This window comes from Plutella xylostella, chromosome 4 (genome assembly GCF_932276165.1).
Source record: "Plutella xylostella chromosome 4, ilPluXylo3.1, whole genome shotgun sequence".
NCBI classification, from domain to species: Eukaryota; Metazoa; Arthropoda; class Insecta; order Lepidoptera; family Plutellidae; genus Plutella; species Plutella xylostella.
The window spans coordinates 3,893,717-3,914,281 of NC_063984.1; the positions used below are offsets into that span (position 1 = coordinate 3,893,717).

Genomic DNA, 20,565 nt, shown 5'->3' on the forward strand with positions numbered 1-20,565 from the left:
CTATTCTAATATTGGCGCATCTCAACCGCGGCAACCGCCCCACATTCGAAGCTTCTCGATAAATTTACATATCAAAGGGAAAGTGCCTTACTAACTCTACCTAGGTACCTATTCTATTATGATCGCTACCTTTATTTACCCCTTAGGTACCTTTGCATTATGTACATATGTATATCTGTGGTTACAACCGTAACAATGTAAATAAGGGCAAGGCGGCTTCAGCGCTCTGGGAGCTCTCCAAGCTTTGTCTGTCTAATTAAGTTTCTGTGTGCTAGATGCACTGTTCTTTAAAAGAGACAGTAGCTATAAATAGTGTAGGTATCTGGTACAACTATACTTATTGCATTTCCCATACTAAGATAGCGTTAGTAGGAACTATTTATTATCTAGTTACGCGACGTCTAAACCAATTTCGCTATATCAGATGTTGTTCTTCCCACTAAGACGTCATCATCATCATACGTGGCAACCCTGATCTAAATAGGAGTTTTCGTTTTTATCTAAAAACGATGTATAGTCATAGCCATAGCCCCTGGCCTTTACATACTTAACCCTGGAACCGGGGGGTTGCTGTCACTAACAGATGAACAAGACTAACATAAATTAGGCTTTGTTTCTTTGAAATCGAACAACCACTAAAAAAACTCGTAAAAATAAACTAATTCTTAGTCCTAAACTTTCTATAGCAGCGTAGCCCGCAGGCAACATCTAGTGAAATAATAAGAACGCCATCCTATAAGATCCTACTTAAGTATTTTCAAAGAAGCTCTACAAATATTAATAAACTTGTCCGTGAGGTTAATAACTTGAAGAAGATAACGCTCATGAATAGCTAACAACTTTTAAACAATAATGTTTTAATCCAGGAAAGTTAATTATTTAAAAGTATGAAACAAGCCAGGGCACCTGGGAGCTACTATTAAAATATATTAAGAAAGTTGGAACCTTCAAGATGGTATTATAAGTGACAAGCGAACTAACCACCTGTGTTCTCTCATGCCACTGGGAGAGGACATATGGCGTGTACAATGTACATTTTGCACACGACACATGTTTATGGCAGGGTGGTGGGTAAGACACGCAATGTACGGTCACGTTCAGCAACTACGTCCATCACTCATCATCATCACGTACCATAACTATACTTATACACTCACGGGCAATGAAAAAGTTCCATTCAGAAAATTACCAAATTACACCGAATTGGACGCCGTCTGCAATATTTAAGGCCCGGGTCTCCTATTTACACCGCAGGTCGCGTCCAGCGTCACGGCGTAGGCCGCATCACGATGCTCACTACATCTACGCGCCAAACGTCGGCGTGTGAGGGAGACCGCATCAGTACATTTCTATAGTGAGCATCGTGACGCGGCCTACGGCGTGACGCTGGACGCGACCTGCGGCGTAAATAGGAGACCCAGGCCTAAGTGCATTTATCGGAGCATCAGAATATTACCAACTAAAAACATAAATACTTATTTTGTTAAAATTTTCTATTAAATGTTTAAAAAAAATTACATCATTTGGTGTCCACATTTTGTAAGTGGAACTGTTTCTTTGCCGTGAGTGTAGATAGACTCGTACATTTTTATATGAGTTTAGAAGGTTTAGCAATATTTTCATTGTTAATAATAGTTCGCAAACTTCAGAAGTGTCGAGAAATTTGTACAATCAACATAACTATAATACATGTTATAGTCATCACAGTTACCTGTCTACAGAACTTGTCCTATGAATTCAGGCTTTTCGATATTATTACACCTTGAACGCACGTAACGCTCTGCAATCAAATCTATTTATGTACCTATATACTGAGTTCCAATATTTTTGTTACATATCAAATATTTTTATAACCACGCCAGTATAATTTACTGCTCATAAATGATGCTATAGGCAGGGGCTATTTTCCAAAATCGATTACTTAAGTAAACAATATTATTTTTCAGTAAGTCCTAAGATTATTTGTTTTCGTTAAAAAGAATCACTTAATTAATCCACGCCCATTTATTTAGTGGCCCGTGTAAACTTGTATCTGCCGAACAAGACGTCAACAATGCGTTGAATACAAAATCGATGAACGCAAGTCCCGTGGCGGGAAATTTTTGGCGCGCTAACTTTTGCGTGGGTCCGATACGTACGATAATTCTATTTAAAACCGTCACTTACTCCACTGAACACATGCCGTCGCAAGTTTATGGTTTTTAAGGGTGTAGTGTTTTGTTTGTGTATACCTTGGCCATCGCACGTGGGTCCATGGGTATGTAGTCGCGGAAGGCGACGCGGCGGCGGCGGCGCGAGGTCATGGCGCCACGCGAGCGCGCCTCGCACTGCCGCCCGCCGCCGCCGTGGGCGCCGTGGCTTGGGCGCTGCGTCGCCGGGCCCGCCGCTAGGGCGCTCCGCCGCCGGGCCTACCGCGGGACGCTCTCGGGCCGGTTAACCGCGGAAGTGACGAGCCCTTTGTTTCGTTTGCCTTTGACTGGTAACTGGTATTGTTTTTCAGGATCTCTATTTATTACTATATTGGTCTGCTGCACATTGCTGTGAAGATTTCAAACAGGCTGCAAATATTTTGTGATTGCAGATTTGAGCCTTGGGGAGGCCTATGGTGATGCAATAGTAGTAGTAATGACACAGGCGCCAGTGTCCCTCCAATGCCCCTTAAAAACACCATATTTAATTTTAAGAACAAGATTCAAACTATGTTATTAGGTATGTATCTATCTATTTACACGGCCTATGATAAAACTATCATATTACTTCGATACTTGTTACTTACTTTACTATAATCACTACGACTACGAAACTAAAAGTACCTAACTAACTACCGACCTAATCAACTGTATTAACTAGTTTGGTGTCATGTTCGCTTGAAGCAGCAAAGTAAGCACCTATACAAAGGTAGGTACGTACTTATCAAACTAACACGTAAGGTACATTTGGCGAATTGGCTATTACATTAGTACAAAGCGTAGCTAATGAGTACAAAGTTCATTAAACGCGCCGAATCTTACAGCCTTATGACGTCACGCTTCCTACGTCACTGTGTTGAGTAACAAGCAGATTTGGTACTTTATAGAAGGGATGTGTGAATTTAAGCTGTATCAATTTATTGTACGAGTGATTTTCGGTTGAACTTCGTAGGGTGATGAATATTAGAGCAAGGGCCGGGACGCGACTGCGTACACAGGACTCGGCTTTGTGTCTGTTAAAAGCTTTTTAACATTTGGATACTTAAGGTACTCTGACTTATTTACTTCCGTCGTATTTCTTTTTCGCTTTTTCTTTTCCTTTTGCACCTTAAGTGTAGAGGTAGGTATCCGCGAACTAATGTCCAGCAGTGGGTGATTAGATAATGATTATGAACGATATAATTAAGTATGTATTATAATTGTCTTTAATATAATTATCTACATAATGTAGGTACTAATACTATCTATAGATTTGTATCAGATTAACCTAGATTTGATCTTAGACAGTATAAATAAGATACGTTTTATCCACTGACTTACCATTTAGAAATAATATCTCGAAGGTTTTATCCCTGAATTTACTAAGAACGTAGCCTGCGGTAAAAAGAACCTACAAAGTTGTACCTAAGCCCATTCGTACGGAATAACAGAGTTAACTCGACTTGGTTGTAGTCGTAAGGACGTACAACCGCTCGAGGCCCCACTTGTCCCTTCGTCGACGTACGAAGCACTCTCCACAACGCAATATTTTTACGTTAAACTGGGGGTTCCAATCTTGCTTGCGAATAACGAAGTATGAGAACGCCTATCCTGCTGCTCTAACCACGTGTCTACTTCGTTGTATTAAATGTACAGATAGCAACATGAACTGCAGTTCTCCCGTTAGTATTTCTTGTGAAGAAAGAGAAACCCTCGAAGGCTGAGGCGCGTTGGAGGGTTTTCAAGATGTCATGCCCATTCTGTTACAGACCTTACAGTAAGCTTACAGTACCTCTAAGTTCAGTATTGTGTCTATTAGGATGTCAAATTTATCCCTCTAACACTAAAGACCTGTTATTAAAATTAACAAAATATACCTATTAGCATAGACTAAATATACTTTATTAGTCTATGCTATTCTCTCTCTCAGCCTTCCGTAGTCCACTGTTGGACATAGGCCTCTCCTAACGATCGCCACCCCAAACGGTCACCCGCCATCTGCATCCAGCGGCTTCCCGCTACCTTCCGCAGATCATCAGACCAACGGGTTGGGGGGCGACCGACACGCCGTTTGCCGACACGGGGTCTCCACTCCAGAACCTTTCTACTCCAGCGGTCGTCGGCTCTGCGGGCTACGTGGCCAGCCCATTGCCATTTCAGCGTGCTAATCCTTTTGGCTATGTCGGTAACTTTAGTTCTCCTGCGGATTTCTTCATTACGAATCCTATCTCGCAGGGACACGCCTAACATAGCCCTTTCCATAGCACGCTGAGCAACTCTGAGCTTGTGGATAAGCCCTTTGGTGAAGCACCACGTCTCAGCTCCGTAAGTCATCACTGGCAACACGCACTGATTGAAAACTTTTGTTTTCAGACACTGAGGTATGTTTTCAGTGAAGATGTGTCGTAATTTCCCGAACGCTGCCCATCCGAGTTGGATTCTACGAGCTACCTCTTTATCGAAGTTGGATTTACCTAATCGGATCACTTGTCCTAGGTAGGGATACTGATCAACAACTTCGATGGTGACACCTCCTACAGTTACGGGCGTCTATGCTATTAGTTACAAGATTATTGAAAACTTACTTACTTACCTAGCTAGATAAACGAAAACCAATTAGGCAAGGATAATTATTTTATGCACTCTAGTCTTCGCTGTTCTATGAGTTTAATTAAACCGATAAACATGGCTCGTTATCAATTATCATAAACGAGTGTTGCATAAGTGGTAAATACTCATGCACTTCACATTAGTACGGGTTAATCTTAACGGGTTAATCACAAGTTTGATGATAGTTTCCGCTAGAGGCGCCACTTTGTATGCGACAAAACGTAAACTAAGACAAACACAGTTCTATGCAAACTTCAAACCCGTAGTAGTATATTAGTGTAAGTTTTGATATTTACGCAAACGAAAAAGTGCTCACTATTCTGAAAGTGTTACGTCAGAAATAAGTAGGTAAGTACCTACTTACTACAACCTACAATATGTTACCTGTGCTGTGAGTATGTAGGTACACTTACTCCATTGCCATTAGCTTATTGCTCGTGGCTTCCCTCTTGCCTCCTGCGCGCATGTTTGTTTACTAAGCCATCAGCATTCTCATTACAACTTTTAGCTTCTGCAAATACATTTAATCTATATTACTTCCTACCTGTGGAATATTACAATTTTATTTACCCACTGCTGAAGCTGACGGCATGCAGTGTATCAGATTTCATGTAAGTATTTAGTATCAATAGTCATTTTACTGTTCCTACGTGTATCACATACCATGAAAAGAAATCATTGCTGGTCACGTGATAGGTTAGTAAGTACTTACCTATTAAATCTGCATTTTAAATGAACAGAAATAAATTACAAGATTTTTTTTAGAAAGAAATATACAGCAAAATAATAATACCAATTAATATAATTCTCTTATCAATAATTTTTAATTGTTGTATGCAAAAAAAGTAGATAGTATTAGATAGTTATCAACTTACCAAATAACAAAAAAGCATCACGCGGGCTCGTCCGGGATTTGAACCCGGGACCTCTCGCACCCGAAGCGAGAATCATACCCCTAGACCAACGAGCCGTTGACAAGACGTGCGAAAATAGCGATACGGACGCGCGCAATGCTTATCGCAGAACTAATGACGTCACGCACCATTTTTTATGATGTCATACTTTCGTTCATTTATAAAATAACAAACAAGAGACTGCGGATATCATTGTGTTGAGAAAATTAAGTAGGTATTTTTAGATTAGAAAGAAGTAGGTAGGTACTTACGCAAGTACTTACTTACCTACTTCAGTATTGCAAAGTCGGCATTCCTACATACAGCTACAGAATTCTACACTAATCTAATAGAGGTCGAAGAAATTACTACAAGTTTTTGTACGTAAGTGGCCGCTATTACCATATTAGAATAACAAAAGTGATGCCAATATTCCCAGAGCAATTTTGCCGAATAAATATGTTAGAGAATTTTGCCAGATTTACCCCTTATCGTATGCAAGAGGAGGAAATAACGGCCATATTTTAGTGAAGTGATATCTACAGACTAGCCGTTGTCGAAATCGTGCAAGAGACGTGAAGTATTGAGGCGAGATCGAGGTTTCACTTGAAAAGCGGCTATGAATTTTAAAGCTGCCTGCATTTGCTCAGGTAGTCAGAGGCGCCAGTATGGCCCCGCCATCGCCATAGCGGATTACCTGAATATGACGACATCTCTTCCTACCTCAGTGGATCCATTCCTACATGATGGACTTAGGTAATGAGATAAAACATTAAAAATATAATTACAAACATGCGTCATTGCGAGAATAAGTAATAAATATTAAAGAATGTAAAAAAATGAAAAAGCTAAAGTACAAAAAAATTGCAGTAAAAGATATAAAAAACGAAATTTTCAACCTGTATCGTAGGCGATTAAGAAACAGATAACGCTTTTCAGTGATACCTCGAGCTGCCGAGTCAAGACTGAGAGAGTGAGCGTGACAGTCGTCGAAGTAGGTAAAGTGTAAAAGGTAATTCTGGCAAAATCACCTCGTGTGCCGCCTGCAGCTCGTCGTCCGCCGGCGCGTCCCCCCGCCACCCGCGCGCGCTCCTGCCCCCAACAATACCAAACATCACTATTAACATCAACATTGCTAAAGCTACTCCGTATCGGAAACATACACAACTAAAGTATTCGCTACAAACTATTGCAGACGTCAGAGTTACCCCGCCTGCCCGCCCCGGCGCACCCCAGTGAAACAAACATACTTTACTCTTATCGTGAACTTCACTAACGGAGTACATGCTATCGTTTCGACGACCAAGACACAGTCTCGCTGTTACAGCATCGAGAACAAAATGTTTTTATTGACACTGAAGACTGAATGTTTTCTTTAATAGGACTTAAACGTCGATTGTGATGCGAGTTTACGAGGCAGTAAACCCTTGCGAGTGCAGGGCGGCGGCGGAGATATAAAACCCCCGGTGACAGTAATTGAGAATTGTTATTCCGCTATAAAGAATCGATTCGGATGGCGAATAAAAGTGGGAGTGTTGGCGGTTGGCCAATGAGATGCTCGGTTGCTGGTGTGAAGGGGCGCCGAGAGCTCGCGGCGAGACCGTGATTCTCTCCGGAGAGGCTAAAGCGCGGACCAAAGCGATGCTCCACTAGTTCTTTGCTTTGCGCCCAAAGGGCACTTTCCGTTAAAGCTCTTTCTAAAGGTGCTCAGAATTCTCGCCTCGCTCATTAGACGAGCGGAGCCGGAGAAACGCTCCGATGACTCGCACAAATCTATTTAACGATGAACTTTGCTCCATAAAGGCGCACTTTTACCTGTACTTAACGAGGTCTATTGAAAAAAATGATTCGAGCTCCCGAGAGCTGAAAATAAAAGGCATCGAAAATATTTGCTCGCAAAGTACAGGCTCAGATTACAAAGTTATATGGGGAAAATACGTTGAAAGCTATTATTTATTTTGCCATTAGCGATAAGAACGTACAGTTTCTTCGTGTTTGCATGCCGATTATTTTCTTGGTACACTGTTTTGTTGGAGGTTTATATAGACAAGTGAAGCAGTATCATTTGAGGTAGTAATAAAGTGTGTCACCTGTATGCGTGGTCGTGCGGCGGCAGGCCCAGGCCGGAGTCCTCGGAGGGCGAGCGGCGCTCGGCCGCCGGCGCCTCCGCCCCGCCCGGCCCCTCCTACAACAGAGCACCGCTCAACCTACTGCCCTACGCCATTCTCTATCCTCTACCACCTACACATCAACACACATAGCCACAGAATTTGGATACACATTTTCAACGCAAGTCGTGCGTGAATTGAACGCCAATTAGACTGAATGGCCAGTTAGGTAGCTTCCATTTCAGTCCGTCGTGATTGCAAGCGAGCTTTTAGACACATTAATGTTTTGCGTATGAGAGAGCTGTTGCGTAAGCCCACATAATGTACTCTAACACTGATGCCACAGGTTTAACAACAGGTAACTAAGTATGGAGGGTCCACATGATGGGGATACACGGTGACATGCAATACGACGACACATAGAGGTGTGCACTTACCGGGTCGTGCAACTCATGCATGGTCGCGGAGGCCACCAGCGGCCTCTCCCCGCCCCGCTACAAACAAAACACAAGCTGATGGTTGCACTAGAACAGTCATTCACTAGTTAGACCCTGGCGGTTCCATTTTCGCATCGATTCTATTCGTCGGATGCCGTTCACTGAGAATAATGATTGTTAAGTTTCGAGTATCTTCACTTTACTTTAAAAACACTTGTGGAGTTATACCTACGATGATTTATTTCATTATCTACGACTTTTAATCCTTATTGCCTAGGAAATTCGGTGTTAAAAGTTATGAGAGGAAGTGGGTTGGAAGGTTTGAAATTCCCAATCGATTGCAAGAATTATAGAGCGTGCAAGATAAGTGGGCCGTCAGAAGTTGAGAACTGCGGTAATATCTAGGAAAATGAAGATTTAAATTTGGAAATGGTGAGAAAAGCAAGTTGGAAGGTACTGGAGAATAAGATGAGTAAGCAGTGTCCCTGATGAAGTGTAAAATTCTAACAAGGCCCGTAGCGTGGCCCAGCGGTGGAAGATTACGGGATTATTCGGCTGTTGTTGACGGATTAAAACAAGATTAGTTTTCTAAGAAGTAAATGCCACTAATTCTCTTAAGGAACCTACATTAAGTAGTCTAAAGAAATATGTACCAACATTCTTAAATGTAAAATGAAATGTAAACTTTCGTTGAAGCGGCTGAAGTTTTTATTTAATCTCACAAATTACAACTATAACATAATTGAGGTTCAAAGTAAGTAAACCTAAGTATATCACTACACATTTTATGCATGCTTAACAGATCAAGATCAATAACTATTGGTAGCTAAACTAAACTGAGATCACACTGTTCACATGACATGGGGGGTTGACAACAACCATTCTTGTTAGGTCTCCGTAGGGGCTAGCCGCTAGTACATCGCTAGTAGTGATAGGGGGGTGGGTGGTGTACCTTGATGTGGTGGTCGGGGTCCTCGCGCCGGTAGACCAGCTCGTCGAAGCGCGGCCGGTCCTCGGGCAGCAGGAACTCACGGATCTCCGTCAGCAGCGTATACTGTAGGGAAAAAAAAGATTCATCAATGCTTCCAATTCATGGACTGAACGAAGAAAAGAACTTTAAACTGAGGTCGACCTTAAATCTGCCTAACTTTGGTAGTATACGGACAGAGAGATATCTAAATAGGTAAGTAGTGCTAGACTGTAACTGTGTTAAGCAATAGCGATCATGCTTAACTCAGCAATAGATTCCCAGATATTTTTTCAAATAAATAAGTACTCGTCAATCGTCATAACTCCTATTAATGTTTATCAAAGAAATACAGCGACATAAATATGAAATTCTGTTCGCAACGCTGTTTTAGTTTTCATTTCTCTTTCAGCTGAAAACTTGATCGGAGTAGATTGATTCCAAATAAACGATTGGAGTTTACTTTTCCGCGCGCGGAGCCGTGAAAGTAATAAATTGGAAAATGCACCGGAAGCCGATGTTGAATGAGGCAAACACTGCAGCCAATGAGGCGATGACTTCCGGCCGAATATTGAGCAGTGATGGGAGGGTTTGTTCCGGTCTTCGGTATCGTTTGGAGAACTCTAATGAATACTTAGTGAATGAGTCGCTATCTATGCTTGATTGTTTACTAATGCTCATGGGAAGGACGAATTTAATATACTGTAGGAACCTAAGTATACCTACAGCAGTGACCTATATACCATGCACTTATTTCCATAATGATACTGAATATATTCAAAGTTTGCCTCATATAAGATTCAATCAGAGCGCCCTATGACTTAGCTAGAGTCAATTCATTAAGTGGGCTTATCGCCATCCTCTCCACCACATACCTTCTGCGGCGTGTCCAGCAGATCCCTCAGCACCGTCAAGAAGGTGTCTGGAGGCATCCTCCGCGCCGCGTACTCCTCCATGTAGTAGGCCAGCGCGGGCAGGTCGCTGGCTGGGAGGAGCGACCTGGCCTTCTGTTCCACGGCCACTGAGGCCGCGCCGCGACGCTTGCCCCAGCCGGTGTTGCTGTGGACAAGGTGATGACATCAGAAGGGTCGTTTCCGCATACGAAAAATGAATACCATCGTGTTTCTCGTTTTGCAACAATCATATTTTTCGAATTGTGCCCCTATATTATGAAAGAAGCGACATTATTATATTATTGTGTTTGCAACACTAGCGCCCGCCGTGGTATTTAATGGAACTACATAATTACACCTCGCAGTCATTAGATAATATTTGACATTAGAGATAGTTAAATTGATGTATTTATCGGAATAATCTTAATAAGTTATGATATAGTAGTAGCTCGTATGCGACAAAACCTACTGGCGCTTAATTAATTAAATTTTAATAGTTAATTGAGTGCTAAATGAAAGTCTCATTAAATTTTTAACCCACAACATATAATTGAATCTCGGGCTCTTTATGGCTTTACTATTATTTATAAAATAGGCATAAAAATTGTATTGAAGGAAATATAAAACCTAAAGAAGAGAAGAAAGTAAAAATGGCTAAACCCTTAGTCGAAAATTGATTCAATCCGTATTTATTTACGGTCTATAGAGGTTGGATGCTTAATTATTATTACTTAAGTATTTTATAAATAATGTTTAATGTGTCGAGGGATGTACACATAAATAGTAAGTATGTCTACCTCATATAATATATATATATTTCAATGGACAACTAATATTCATGAAAAGACGCAACCTTAACAACTTTACGAAACCGGAGGTCCAAAGTACCTACGAAGTAGTCTCTTTAAATTCCCTAGTACATTTTCGTTATCAGCAAAATATGAGACAACGCACCCTCTTTTTACACTGTGATAGAACTTTACGACGAGGTTGCTGACATTTTACCAGGAAACATCTCCTTTTAAATATAAACCTAACTGAATAAAAGTCCCCGATAATATTTAAGTAAGTACTTAGAAAAATAGGTATTATTTTGAAACTATAAGGATCTCGCTTGAGAGCTCGTCAAAAAACAACGCCTACAACTTTTTTTAATATTTTTTTTCAAACTCCTTATATAAAGCCTCTCCTTTTTGGTTAAAGGAGTTATTTACGATTCAATAGCCTAGGAAAGAGCATTATACTCGGTCGTATGCAAACAGTTCGGGCACAATTTACCGAAGCCCAATGAATCGCGATATAAGCATAGACCTACACGCCTGCTGAAGCGAGAGTCCCGAATATTAATTTAATCGCCTGAAGGCTTTATATCCCGTCGTTTATATGCGAATATTGGCAGAATGTTGGGAAATTCCTGGGCTAAGTACGCGTAGGTATCGGTCGTACAAGGACCGTTATATCCAGGTCGTGAGGATCGCGTGAGATGCGAGTCGCATGCTTATACACTCGCGAGCTATGAAAAAGTTCCACCCACAAAATTGGGATACCTAGTAGCCCCAATTTATAAAACATTACGTTTTCAGTTGGTTCTGATACTTTAATATTGTAGACTAGTAGGTAGACTGGAACTTTATCATTGCTTTGGCATCGCAACTTCTACTCAAAACTTGAACGTCGGTGAAGTACAAATTCAATATTACTTTCGATACGGTGAGAGTTAGCTTGAATATGTTAGCGGGTATTATAACAGGTAAGTACTTAGAGGTAAAATTATAGCTTGTAGTACCTTACTTTACCTAACATAAACGTACGCAGCGCTGCCGGCGGTTAACCATAATTTGTAATCGCTATTCCAATGTGACATATTAGTATTACCCACACCCACACCCAGTACCGACGTACGTATATTATGCTTAGGAGTTTCCAGTGAAATTGATGTAAGGTACCTAGATGTGGCGACGACGAAAGTTAATCGTGCTTTACTGAATTCCCCCCAGGATAAGTTTGTGACACGATTCCGTAAACGGGTGCAGCAACACACATCTATACATTTAGTTGAACGAAATAAATATTATGATACCGTTTTCTCCCATATATTATTATTGTGTTTATAAATGTTTATTTACTAGTATGACGCAAATTAATATTTTAGACACAAAGTGTCCTCCAATGATAATTTAAGGGACCTACGACATATCAGTAAAAACACTAAAACATGAATGAGTACTTATTTGAATATACAGTGTATTGCAAAAGTGGTAGGTTATATCCGTCACTTAAACATGATGATGAATACGTAAGTATAACATAGAATGTATTGCAAAATTTGTATAGTATGCAGACCTACGATTCGAATCACCCAATTTCAGCTTACTATACCACTTTAGCAACACCATTATTTCACAGTTACCTGGGGGCAGCCTCCCGCTCGCCGTACGCCGTGCAGGCATGAGGCACCTTGCCCACGTCTCGCACCAGTAACGACATACGCTTGTGGTACTTGAGCTGGGCGACCGCCTCGTCGTGCGTCACATCCACGAACGACTGCCCGTTCACCTCCAGGATCTGGTCGCCCACCTGGCGAGCAATGGAAAGGGGGTTAGTGGAGATTGCCGCAACTGATGTGTTATGGCATGCCATAGGCCTTGTACACAAAACTGCGTCGTCGCATCGCAAAAAATTGCGACTGTTTTAGAAGCTTTCTCATACAAATGCTTGACCCTCCTGATGACTGATGCTCCCATACAGTCGCAGTCCTAGTTTTTTTCGTTCACATTTAAATCCAGTAAGCTTAAAGTTTTCCCGCAGGAGTTTATTCTAACGCTAGTAGATTTAACTTTAACGAAATTGGGTCAGGGATACCTACTCGTATTTTCCCTATGAAACCCCTCAAATTCCGTCAGAATCTCGAATGCGGTACTTAAAAGAATATTGGTTACTATCACCAAAATAACATGCAGTTATAGTTCTAATAGTAGATTTCAGTGGAGCAGAGCGTACACAAACAAACGCAATAAATTTCAACACCTTTCCCTGTTAGTCGGGGGCGTGCCAAGTCATAAATAAAGTCTTTCGGAAACGAATCAAGTTTTCACACTCAACAAAACTACAGGTTCGGGTTATAAATCGTTGAAATATGACGCTGGCAATACTGTGAAATGTTGGTGGAAGTTGAGAACTATGGAGACAAGTAGTAGTGGCAGCGAGGGGCGTCCCACTTGTGCACTAACTCGGAGCCAGCAGCTGCGGGCGCTGCGCTGGAATAACTAAGATGAGCAATTTCTTCGGAATAATTCCATCATTCTCGGAGGTCGGAAGTGGAGTTTTGATAACATTATTTTCCGTTGCAGCTAGGAATTTAATCAAATTTACCTAATTACCTATTTGTTGTTGTTGCTAATGGTACCTTAATAACAGCAGATAAATAAGTAAGTTAGTACTACTTATTATAACTTGCTTACCAGTTACGTTAAAAACACCCTTATAACTTACCTTACCTTATAACTAAGATCGAAATGATCTAAAAATGGGTTGTTAAAAACTATAAGTATTCATAACTCAAAGCAACCCTCATCCCCGTTTTAATAAAAGTAAAATTCCAAACCGCAACACCCTCAGAACATAAAGTGTACAGAGAGCAACACAACTAGAACTTTGTGGAACCAGTCGTATATTTATTTAAAATGTATAAAGAGAGGTTTCCCGGCGTAATAACACAGTAGCAAGTTTAATGGAAGGTAAACAAGCAAGTTACGGCCACAGCGAAGAGGGAGGGGGGTAGTGGGGGGAATGTCCGTTCATTTGCTGAAGGTACTCGTCGCGACGGAATTAGATTCGAAAATTGACTGTTTTAGTAAATTGCAAGCCATTCCATAGCTCTATATCACATTCCAGTCTAACTTAACTAAGTTTATTTATTTATTTATTCTTTTATTGCACAATATACAATTTCAGTCTAACTAAGTAATTTGGTTAATACGTAGGCATGTTTATAAATATATTAACTTATCGTGGTAATGATTCAAATACTTTTAGACTGTATGTATTGTCTTGTATCTCTGTACAGAAAAAATATTTTGAGCATCTGAACCAGTTTTTTTAGCAAAACAACCAGCAACCCATTTATGTCCCCATTCTGTGACAAATGTCCGTGTGCAATGGCTCTCAGCGAACACTCGCCTACGCCGCACTCAGCCCGCACCATCTCAACCCAGACTACAAGTTTCTCAAACACTCCTTCTCAACTTCTACGTCTTCTGACACTCTATTCTGAGCCATGAAGCATTCCCAAAACTATCACGTGAACGTTGTATTGAAACTAGTGTATAAATTAAGTTATGTGGGGTAACTAGTGTCCGGTACGATTGTTAAGGAAATACTTGCGCTCTGGACTTGGTCCAGAATATCGCCGCTCTAACCAAGTCACGTCTAAGGATAGTTTTTTGAGGTACCTACTACGAGTATAAAACAAACCAAGTCAATAAAAGCAATGGAATAGTGGCCAAATGAAAATGATAAAAATATGGAAATATTTGCCGATAAAAACAAAACACAATTATTTTAGGAAAATTGCTTCCGTAAAGATATTTATGTCACAGTTTCCCGACATGCCAAGAACGTAGTTGGCAAGGACACACAACGTCCTTGTTCTAACTTATCTCCTGTCTATCGGGAAATCGTAGATCATTGGCAATGAACGTCGTGTTTATATCGCGGCTGGCAGGCGAAGGCCCATCCTCGTTCTACAGCCTTCATATTACAGAGACCGTTAGCATCTGTTACATTATTCAGTGCGTATAACGAAACGTGAGCTGTCTATTATTTTACACAAGGAACCGTGTTGTACGTACCACGCAATAAATATTTTCACTTCAAGGACAAAGGAAAAAGTATGCGTGAAATACTGCTATTCACGCTGTTGTCATTAATCCTATCGTTTCTAAAGAGCAGGACATTCCACACGAACAAAATAAAAAAAGGCCCGCCTTTATTCAATCAGTCCCTTATTCCCTCGCAAAGAACACAATACGACCATGCAGCCTGTGTCTTGTCTTCAAACGACAACCTTTGCCTTGTGACCTACTTCCTTCTTACTTCTTATAAAAGTTGCTTCAAATAAAAATCCGATAAAATGTTCCATGCGAGGAATATTGTTGTTGAAAGCGATAAATCGGTTGCTATGAAATACTTTGTGTTTTCTACTGTAAAGTATTTGAGAATATTTCTATTCGTATGAAATTTACATTGCTTCTTATAGAACGTGAAGCAGTTACATACTTAAGTGTTCATATTTTAGTCGGTTTATAGACATGCAATACATTTAAAACTGTACATAGTTCAATAATTTACTAAATAAGCCTACGACGCTACGCCGTTGCTACGACGCTAGGGCGGCGGCGGCGGCGTTACTACGAAAACGCTACGGAAGCTCAAAAGTGAAATTACGGCATTAGTGCATTTTCCCGATGGGATACCCTTTGACTAATGTATTCTACCATGAACTATCAACTTACCATAAGTCCAGCGCGGTCAGCCACCGAGTCCTTGTCGACGCCGGTGATGTAGATGCCGAGGTTGTACTCCAGCCCGCCGCGGATCATCAGCCCCAGCGACTGCCCCGGCTCGATGCATAGGTCCACCTGGTGGGGGAATACCACGCTTGTTTATGTATTTATTTATAGTAATCCACAGCTCAAGATTATAACTTATACAGGGTGTAGATATCGGGCCTAGATGTAATATATGCTGCACATGTAGGTTTTGGCTCTGTACCTGTATACCAACATAATTTAACTTAACATAGGCCATTTAAGGATTATAATTACGTTTGTTTAACATTTAACGACGACATATGACTATCATATTATTGTTATGTTGGAATACGACATGGTGCATCAAACAACCCTAGTTTGATTACTACGTATCAGTTGCACGCAAGATAATCTGTAGTCGTACTTAAGGATTTATGAAACAGGGACACACGGTCACACGACAAGAGTTTTTTCAGTTCATGATCTTGCAAAGTTATGCTAAAGTTTTCAGACTATTTTAAGACGCAATTTCCTAAGGAGAGACGACAACAGTTTTGTTCACGATCATGCTAAGTAATGTTAAAGTACCCAGACTATTTTAAAACGCAATTTACTTCGAAACCAATTTTATTAAAAATGGGTTTCAAAAATGAACCCTGTTACTTTTAATATTCGTCGCGTGTGTTATAGTGTTTAAGAAAGTTTTAAAATGGCGCATTATACGGTCAGTACTTTAAACTACTACTTAGGGCTAACTTGAAGACCAAAAGCTTATGTAGCTTTTCCAGTAAAACCCCTCGATCAGAGTAGTGGCGTCACGTTTCCGCTGGCGGGTATTAAGTCACGTCTGTCGAGAGACCGCTCGCTTCAGGAGCGCAAAGTCGAGCCGTGCCGCTACTCCATACCTGCCACAGGAAACGTGATCCCTGAAAAACTACGCTACATGCCTTAAGGGTCAGCAGGGGGTAATCGAGGGTTGGCATTGTCATAGAATTATGTAGTAAACGATGCTCTACAACCTTGAAAAAAATCACACAGGTAGCCGAAGAGTCTAGCTAGGTGCTGAATGATTCGAATTCAAGTAAATGCGTATGGATAACTGTAAATAAAATTCAGAATATCACGAAAGACCAGAAAATCACACTCCCGTATTGTAACAACTGTGTCGTAATTATCGAGAATTTTCATATGATTTTTATCATATTATAAAGTTAAAGGCTTGGACTAGGCGCTAAATACCTTGTTTTTTAATAAACACTCACTTATTTTGTGTTTAATTAATCCCAAACTTGAGTAATTTTTTTCCCTCAAATCTTCATACAAATATCTATGGCGGCTTTCTGTGTTATAAAATCATAAACACAAGTGACGTTTGACTCAGTTGGCCGCTGGCCTCCAAAGAAGGGTCACGTCGGTTTAGGCAGCACTGACAGCTCGCGATCTTATCGTGTACAGATACAAAATCACTGCACATTGGTTGTCATTGCACTTTTTCAACTTTTATGACACCAACATTTTGATTTGAAATTGAGGAAGCATAATTCTTACACTATATTCAATACATTAAATTAAATTAGATAGTGTGCAATATTCTCGTGACATTACAGTCTCGTAAAGGTCTGATGAGGAGCAGGAATATAGCGAATGGATCTAAGTGATGACAATACGCACGAACATTAGGTTAGGGATCAAAAATACAGTCTCTTGGTGCTGGTTGAGGTATGGTCTCGTGAGGATCTGATGAGGGCAGTAACACGGTGGTGGCTCAATTTTATTTCAAAGATGTTCATAGCTAAAAGCATCGAGTTTGGGCTATTAACCCTTAATTCACTTCCTGAGTCCCTGGGACTCACATCAAAATTTCAAAATTCAATAATTGTAACGTTTGAGCGGCTAGTTTCCCCCCCGTCTCAGTACCTTCCTGAAGGGTCATGGGCTCCGCGGTAGCGAAAGGACGTGCGCCGGCGATGCGTATTTAGTGAGTTATTGCGTCGAGTGAGTCCCACGGACTCATACAAGTGAATTATGCTATATTTATTTTATTAAATTCAATTATCGAATGTTGCTTATTTGTCGTTATTATTGATATAAATCATATTTTTTTATATGCTTATAAGATATATTTTTATGGATTGGCAAAATGAATCGAAAACAAGTTAATATTAATGAATCTAAGGGCACGCCCGCACAGAACTCGTCTGCCACACAAAGTTCGCTGCTCGATTTCATCTATCATGAAAAAAGACATTCCTGAAGATGCGAGCCACCCTGAAACTGAAGACATGTAATGAAAAAAAGTACTGCTGTCTGTTCCATTACAAAAAGAGAACATAAACTGCATTTCTGTGTACCAAATGTATAAAACCCATATGTTTGGCCTGCTCAAAAAAGGTATGCTGACGTTGCCTGTGAGCAGTGGCAAAACCCATTGCACGTTTTTTATTTTTGTATTAGAGCGTACATTTTTGTTTTTTTATTTTCGGTTTATATGTCTTTAAGAGTCAAAAAAACGTAAAAACATATATTTGTTACGAATATTTGATATTTTTGTAGAGGTTTTAAAATACCTCTGTTGTTTTAGACTCATAAAAATTTGTTTCTTTAATTTTGGAGAGGATCTCAGAAGTCTGTCCAGTTTCGTTGCTTTTTTCTAGTGCATTAATAAGTACTGAATAACATTATTAGATATTTTTTTGAAAAAAATATGTTTTATTTGATTAACCCACGCTTACAAAATCTATGAGTCCCAGGGACTCATACAAGTGAATTACGTTAGTAAATTTCACGAAGTGAATTAAGGGTTAAGTATGTTTTTCAGAATGAGAGAAAGAGATTTTTTTTTCCTCTGAATGTGTTAGGTTTACCGGGTTTACTAAGTTCATTCTGTTAATGGCATCAAGTTGTTATGTGTTCATAAGTAACAATTATTTATTAACTTAATGCTGTTGGTTCTCCACGAAAATGTAAAAATAAAAATAAAATAAATAAAAATAAATTCGTAACGTAAAATTGACAATGACGGAATTTCTTCTATAGACAGTAGCCACAAAAAAACAAACGATAGATGGCGTGATTTGGAGATAAATATACATTTATTCGACACATAGACAGCAACAACAAAAAAAATACAGATTTAAAGAAAAGAAACACATACTTATACAAAACAACAAAGAATAAAAAGGATACACATCAAAATAACGGGAAAAAATATAAGCCCCAATTTACTTGTGTGGGACAGGGAGTACCATAATATCAGCTTGATATCTTTACCCGTTTCTGAGAAAAAGGGCGGTGACAGACAGTCAGTCAGACAGACGGACAACAAAGAGATCCTATAACGGTTGCTTTTTTTCTTTTGACGTCCTAAACCCTAAAATTAAGTAAAAATATTATGCTGCTACCAAAAAATGTACTTACAGGTATTGAAAAAGCGGTATATAGTACTAAACAAATTATAAACAAACAAAAAACCCGACTGCACGCTAAAAAGATGAAAACAAGTCCCAATGTTAATGGAAAGTATCGTAGGCGGGGACCAGCAGAGGGTTCACCATTTAGCTGAATGTTACTTAGATAACGGCCTTGAGTGGCGGTCAAGTTGGTCCCCGCCTGCGATACTTTCCATTAACATTGGGACTTGTTTTCATGTTTTTAACGTACAGTCGGGTTTTTCGTTTGTTTATAATTGTATTTTTTTATTTGTAACTTTTTAGTTGTTTTTATTTTATGAAATTTTACGTCAGTAGTTCATGATCATTTTTTATTTCAATAATTTTGGTGTTGTTATTTAAATACCTTCAATATGCATATTTTTGTAATGTGAAAATCAAGCCCTTTCATTTGATACCTAAGCTTACACGGCAAAGTTGAATTATTATTTTTTCGATCATCACGTTATGTCCTCTAGAGGGCGCTATGTACATTTTAATGGAACGTCACATAGCCTATAACCATCGCGCCATCAATACGCTTGTAACAATACCTCATACATCAAAATCTATCAAGCCGTTTAGGCTACAGGAGGGAACAAAGAAACAGACAAACATACATACATACAATCAAAAAACATTACCCTCCTCCTTCGGCAGTCGGGTAAAAAGGAGTAAGACAGGGGGTCATTCTGAACTTTTGCTCTACGAGTTTTGGAAATTAACAAAAAAAAACCTTTTTCATAGAAACTTTGTTGGACATGTGACTTTTTACCATGGAAAACGAATATTTTTTTTCGCGAATTTGCAAATCTCGTAGAACAAAAGTTGTTCAGAATGACCCCTTGAGTCGTCCCCTTTTGGCTTAGTATAGCCCTTTTGCGACACTATGTATTTACTTTGCTTTGTCGTCGGGGTTCAGTTGGCTGGAGAATGCCCGAAACTTATTATAGAATCTACACTTTAATACTTGTAGTTACCTTTCTACAAGTAAATACCACATTTGTTTGAGAAAGCTAATCGGGTTCCGAGTATAGAGTAAAGTGGCACCCTTATTAATTTCTACTCTTTCCTGGTGCCTACCAGTGTAAGTAAGAATTATACTTACTTACCCTAAAATCACCCAAAATGTACTTGAACATAATTGTCAATAAAGTTGGCGAGTAAAAGTTTATCGACCCACTGTGCAAACTTACATGTGTGCGTGTCACTGCGTGTGCTGTGTGAAGAGCATTGAAAACCCAAAATTGGCGCGGCACGTCACCCTGTACGGGCCCTTGTGTATTGCATAGACCTACTACCTCTAGACTGGCAATCGCCGTGTGCACTATTCTCTTTCTCACTCAAACCATAGATGTTGCCGACAAAAAAATTAAACCTAAATATGGGGAAATTTAACTTATCATAATAACAAAAACAAAACTTGAGTATATCGTCGGTTGATAGGAAAAAGACACTAAAGGCTAACTTTTCAATAGCCAGATAAAAGTTTTGCTGGGAAATAATTTTGCTGCTGTTGCGTCTCAATGT

General features: G+C 39.9%; 1 protein-coding gene and 1 non-coding gene across 2 annotated transcripts in view; both read right to left on the minus strand.

The window, feature by feature from the left end:
• Positions 1-20,565, minus strand: part of LOC105381399 — a 74,676-nt gene that overhangs the window by 18,821 nt on the left and 35,290 nt on the right. The window contains exons 8-14 of the mRNA XM_038120783.2: positions 15,590-15,715; positions 12,487-12,653; positions 10,059-10,242; positions 9,169-9,270; positions 8,217-8,273; positions 7,762-7,856; positions 6,703-6,763 (exon numbers count right to left, since the gene is read on the minus strand). Coding sequence (XP_037976711.1) covers positions 6,703-6,763; positions 7,762-7,856; positions 8,217-8,273; positions 9,169-9,270; positions 10,059-10,242; positions 12,487-12,653; positions 15,590-15,715 — 792 coding nt within the window. The remainder of the gene's footprint in view (positions 1-6,702; positions 6,764-7,761; positions 7,857-8,216; positions 8,274-9,168; positions 9,271-10,058; positions 10,243-12,486; positions 12,654-15,589; positions 15,716-20,565) is intronic.
• On the minus strand, positions 5,677-5,748 carry Trnap-cgg. The gene has a single exon. It is a non-coding gene; the product is annotated as a tRNA-Pro (tRNA).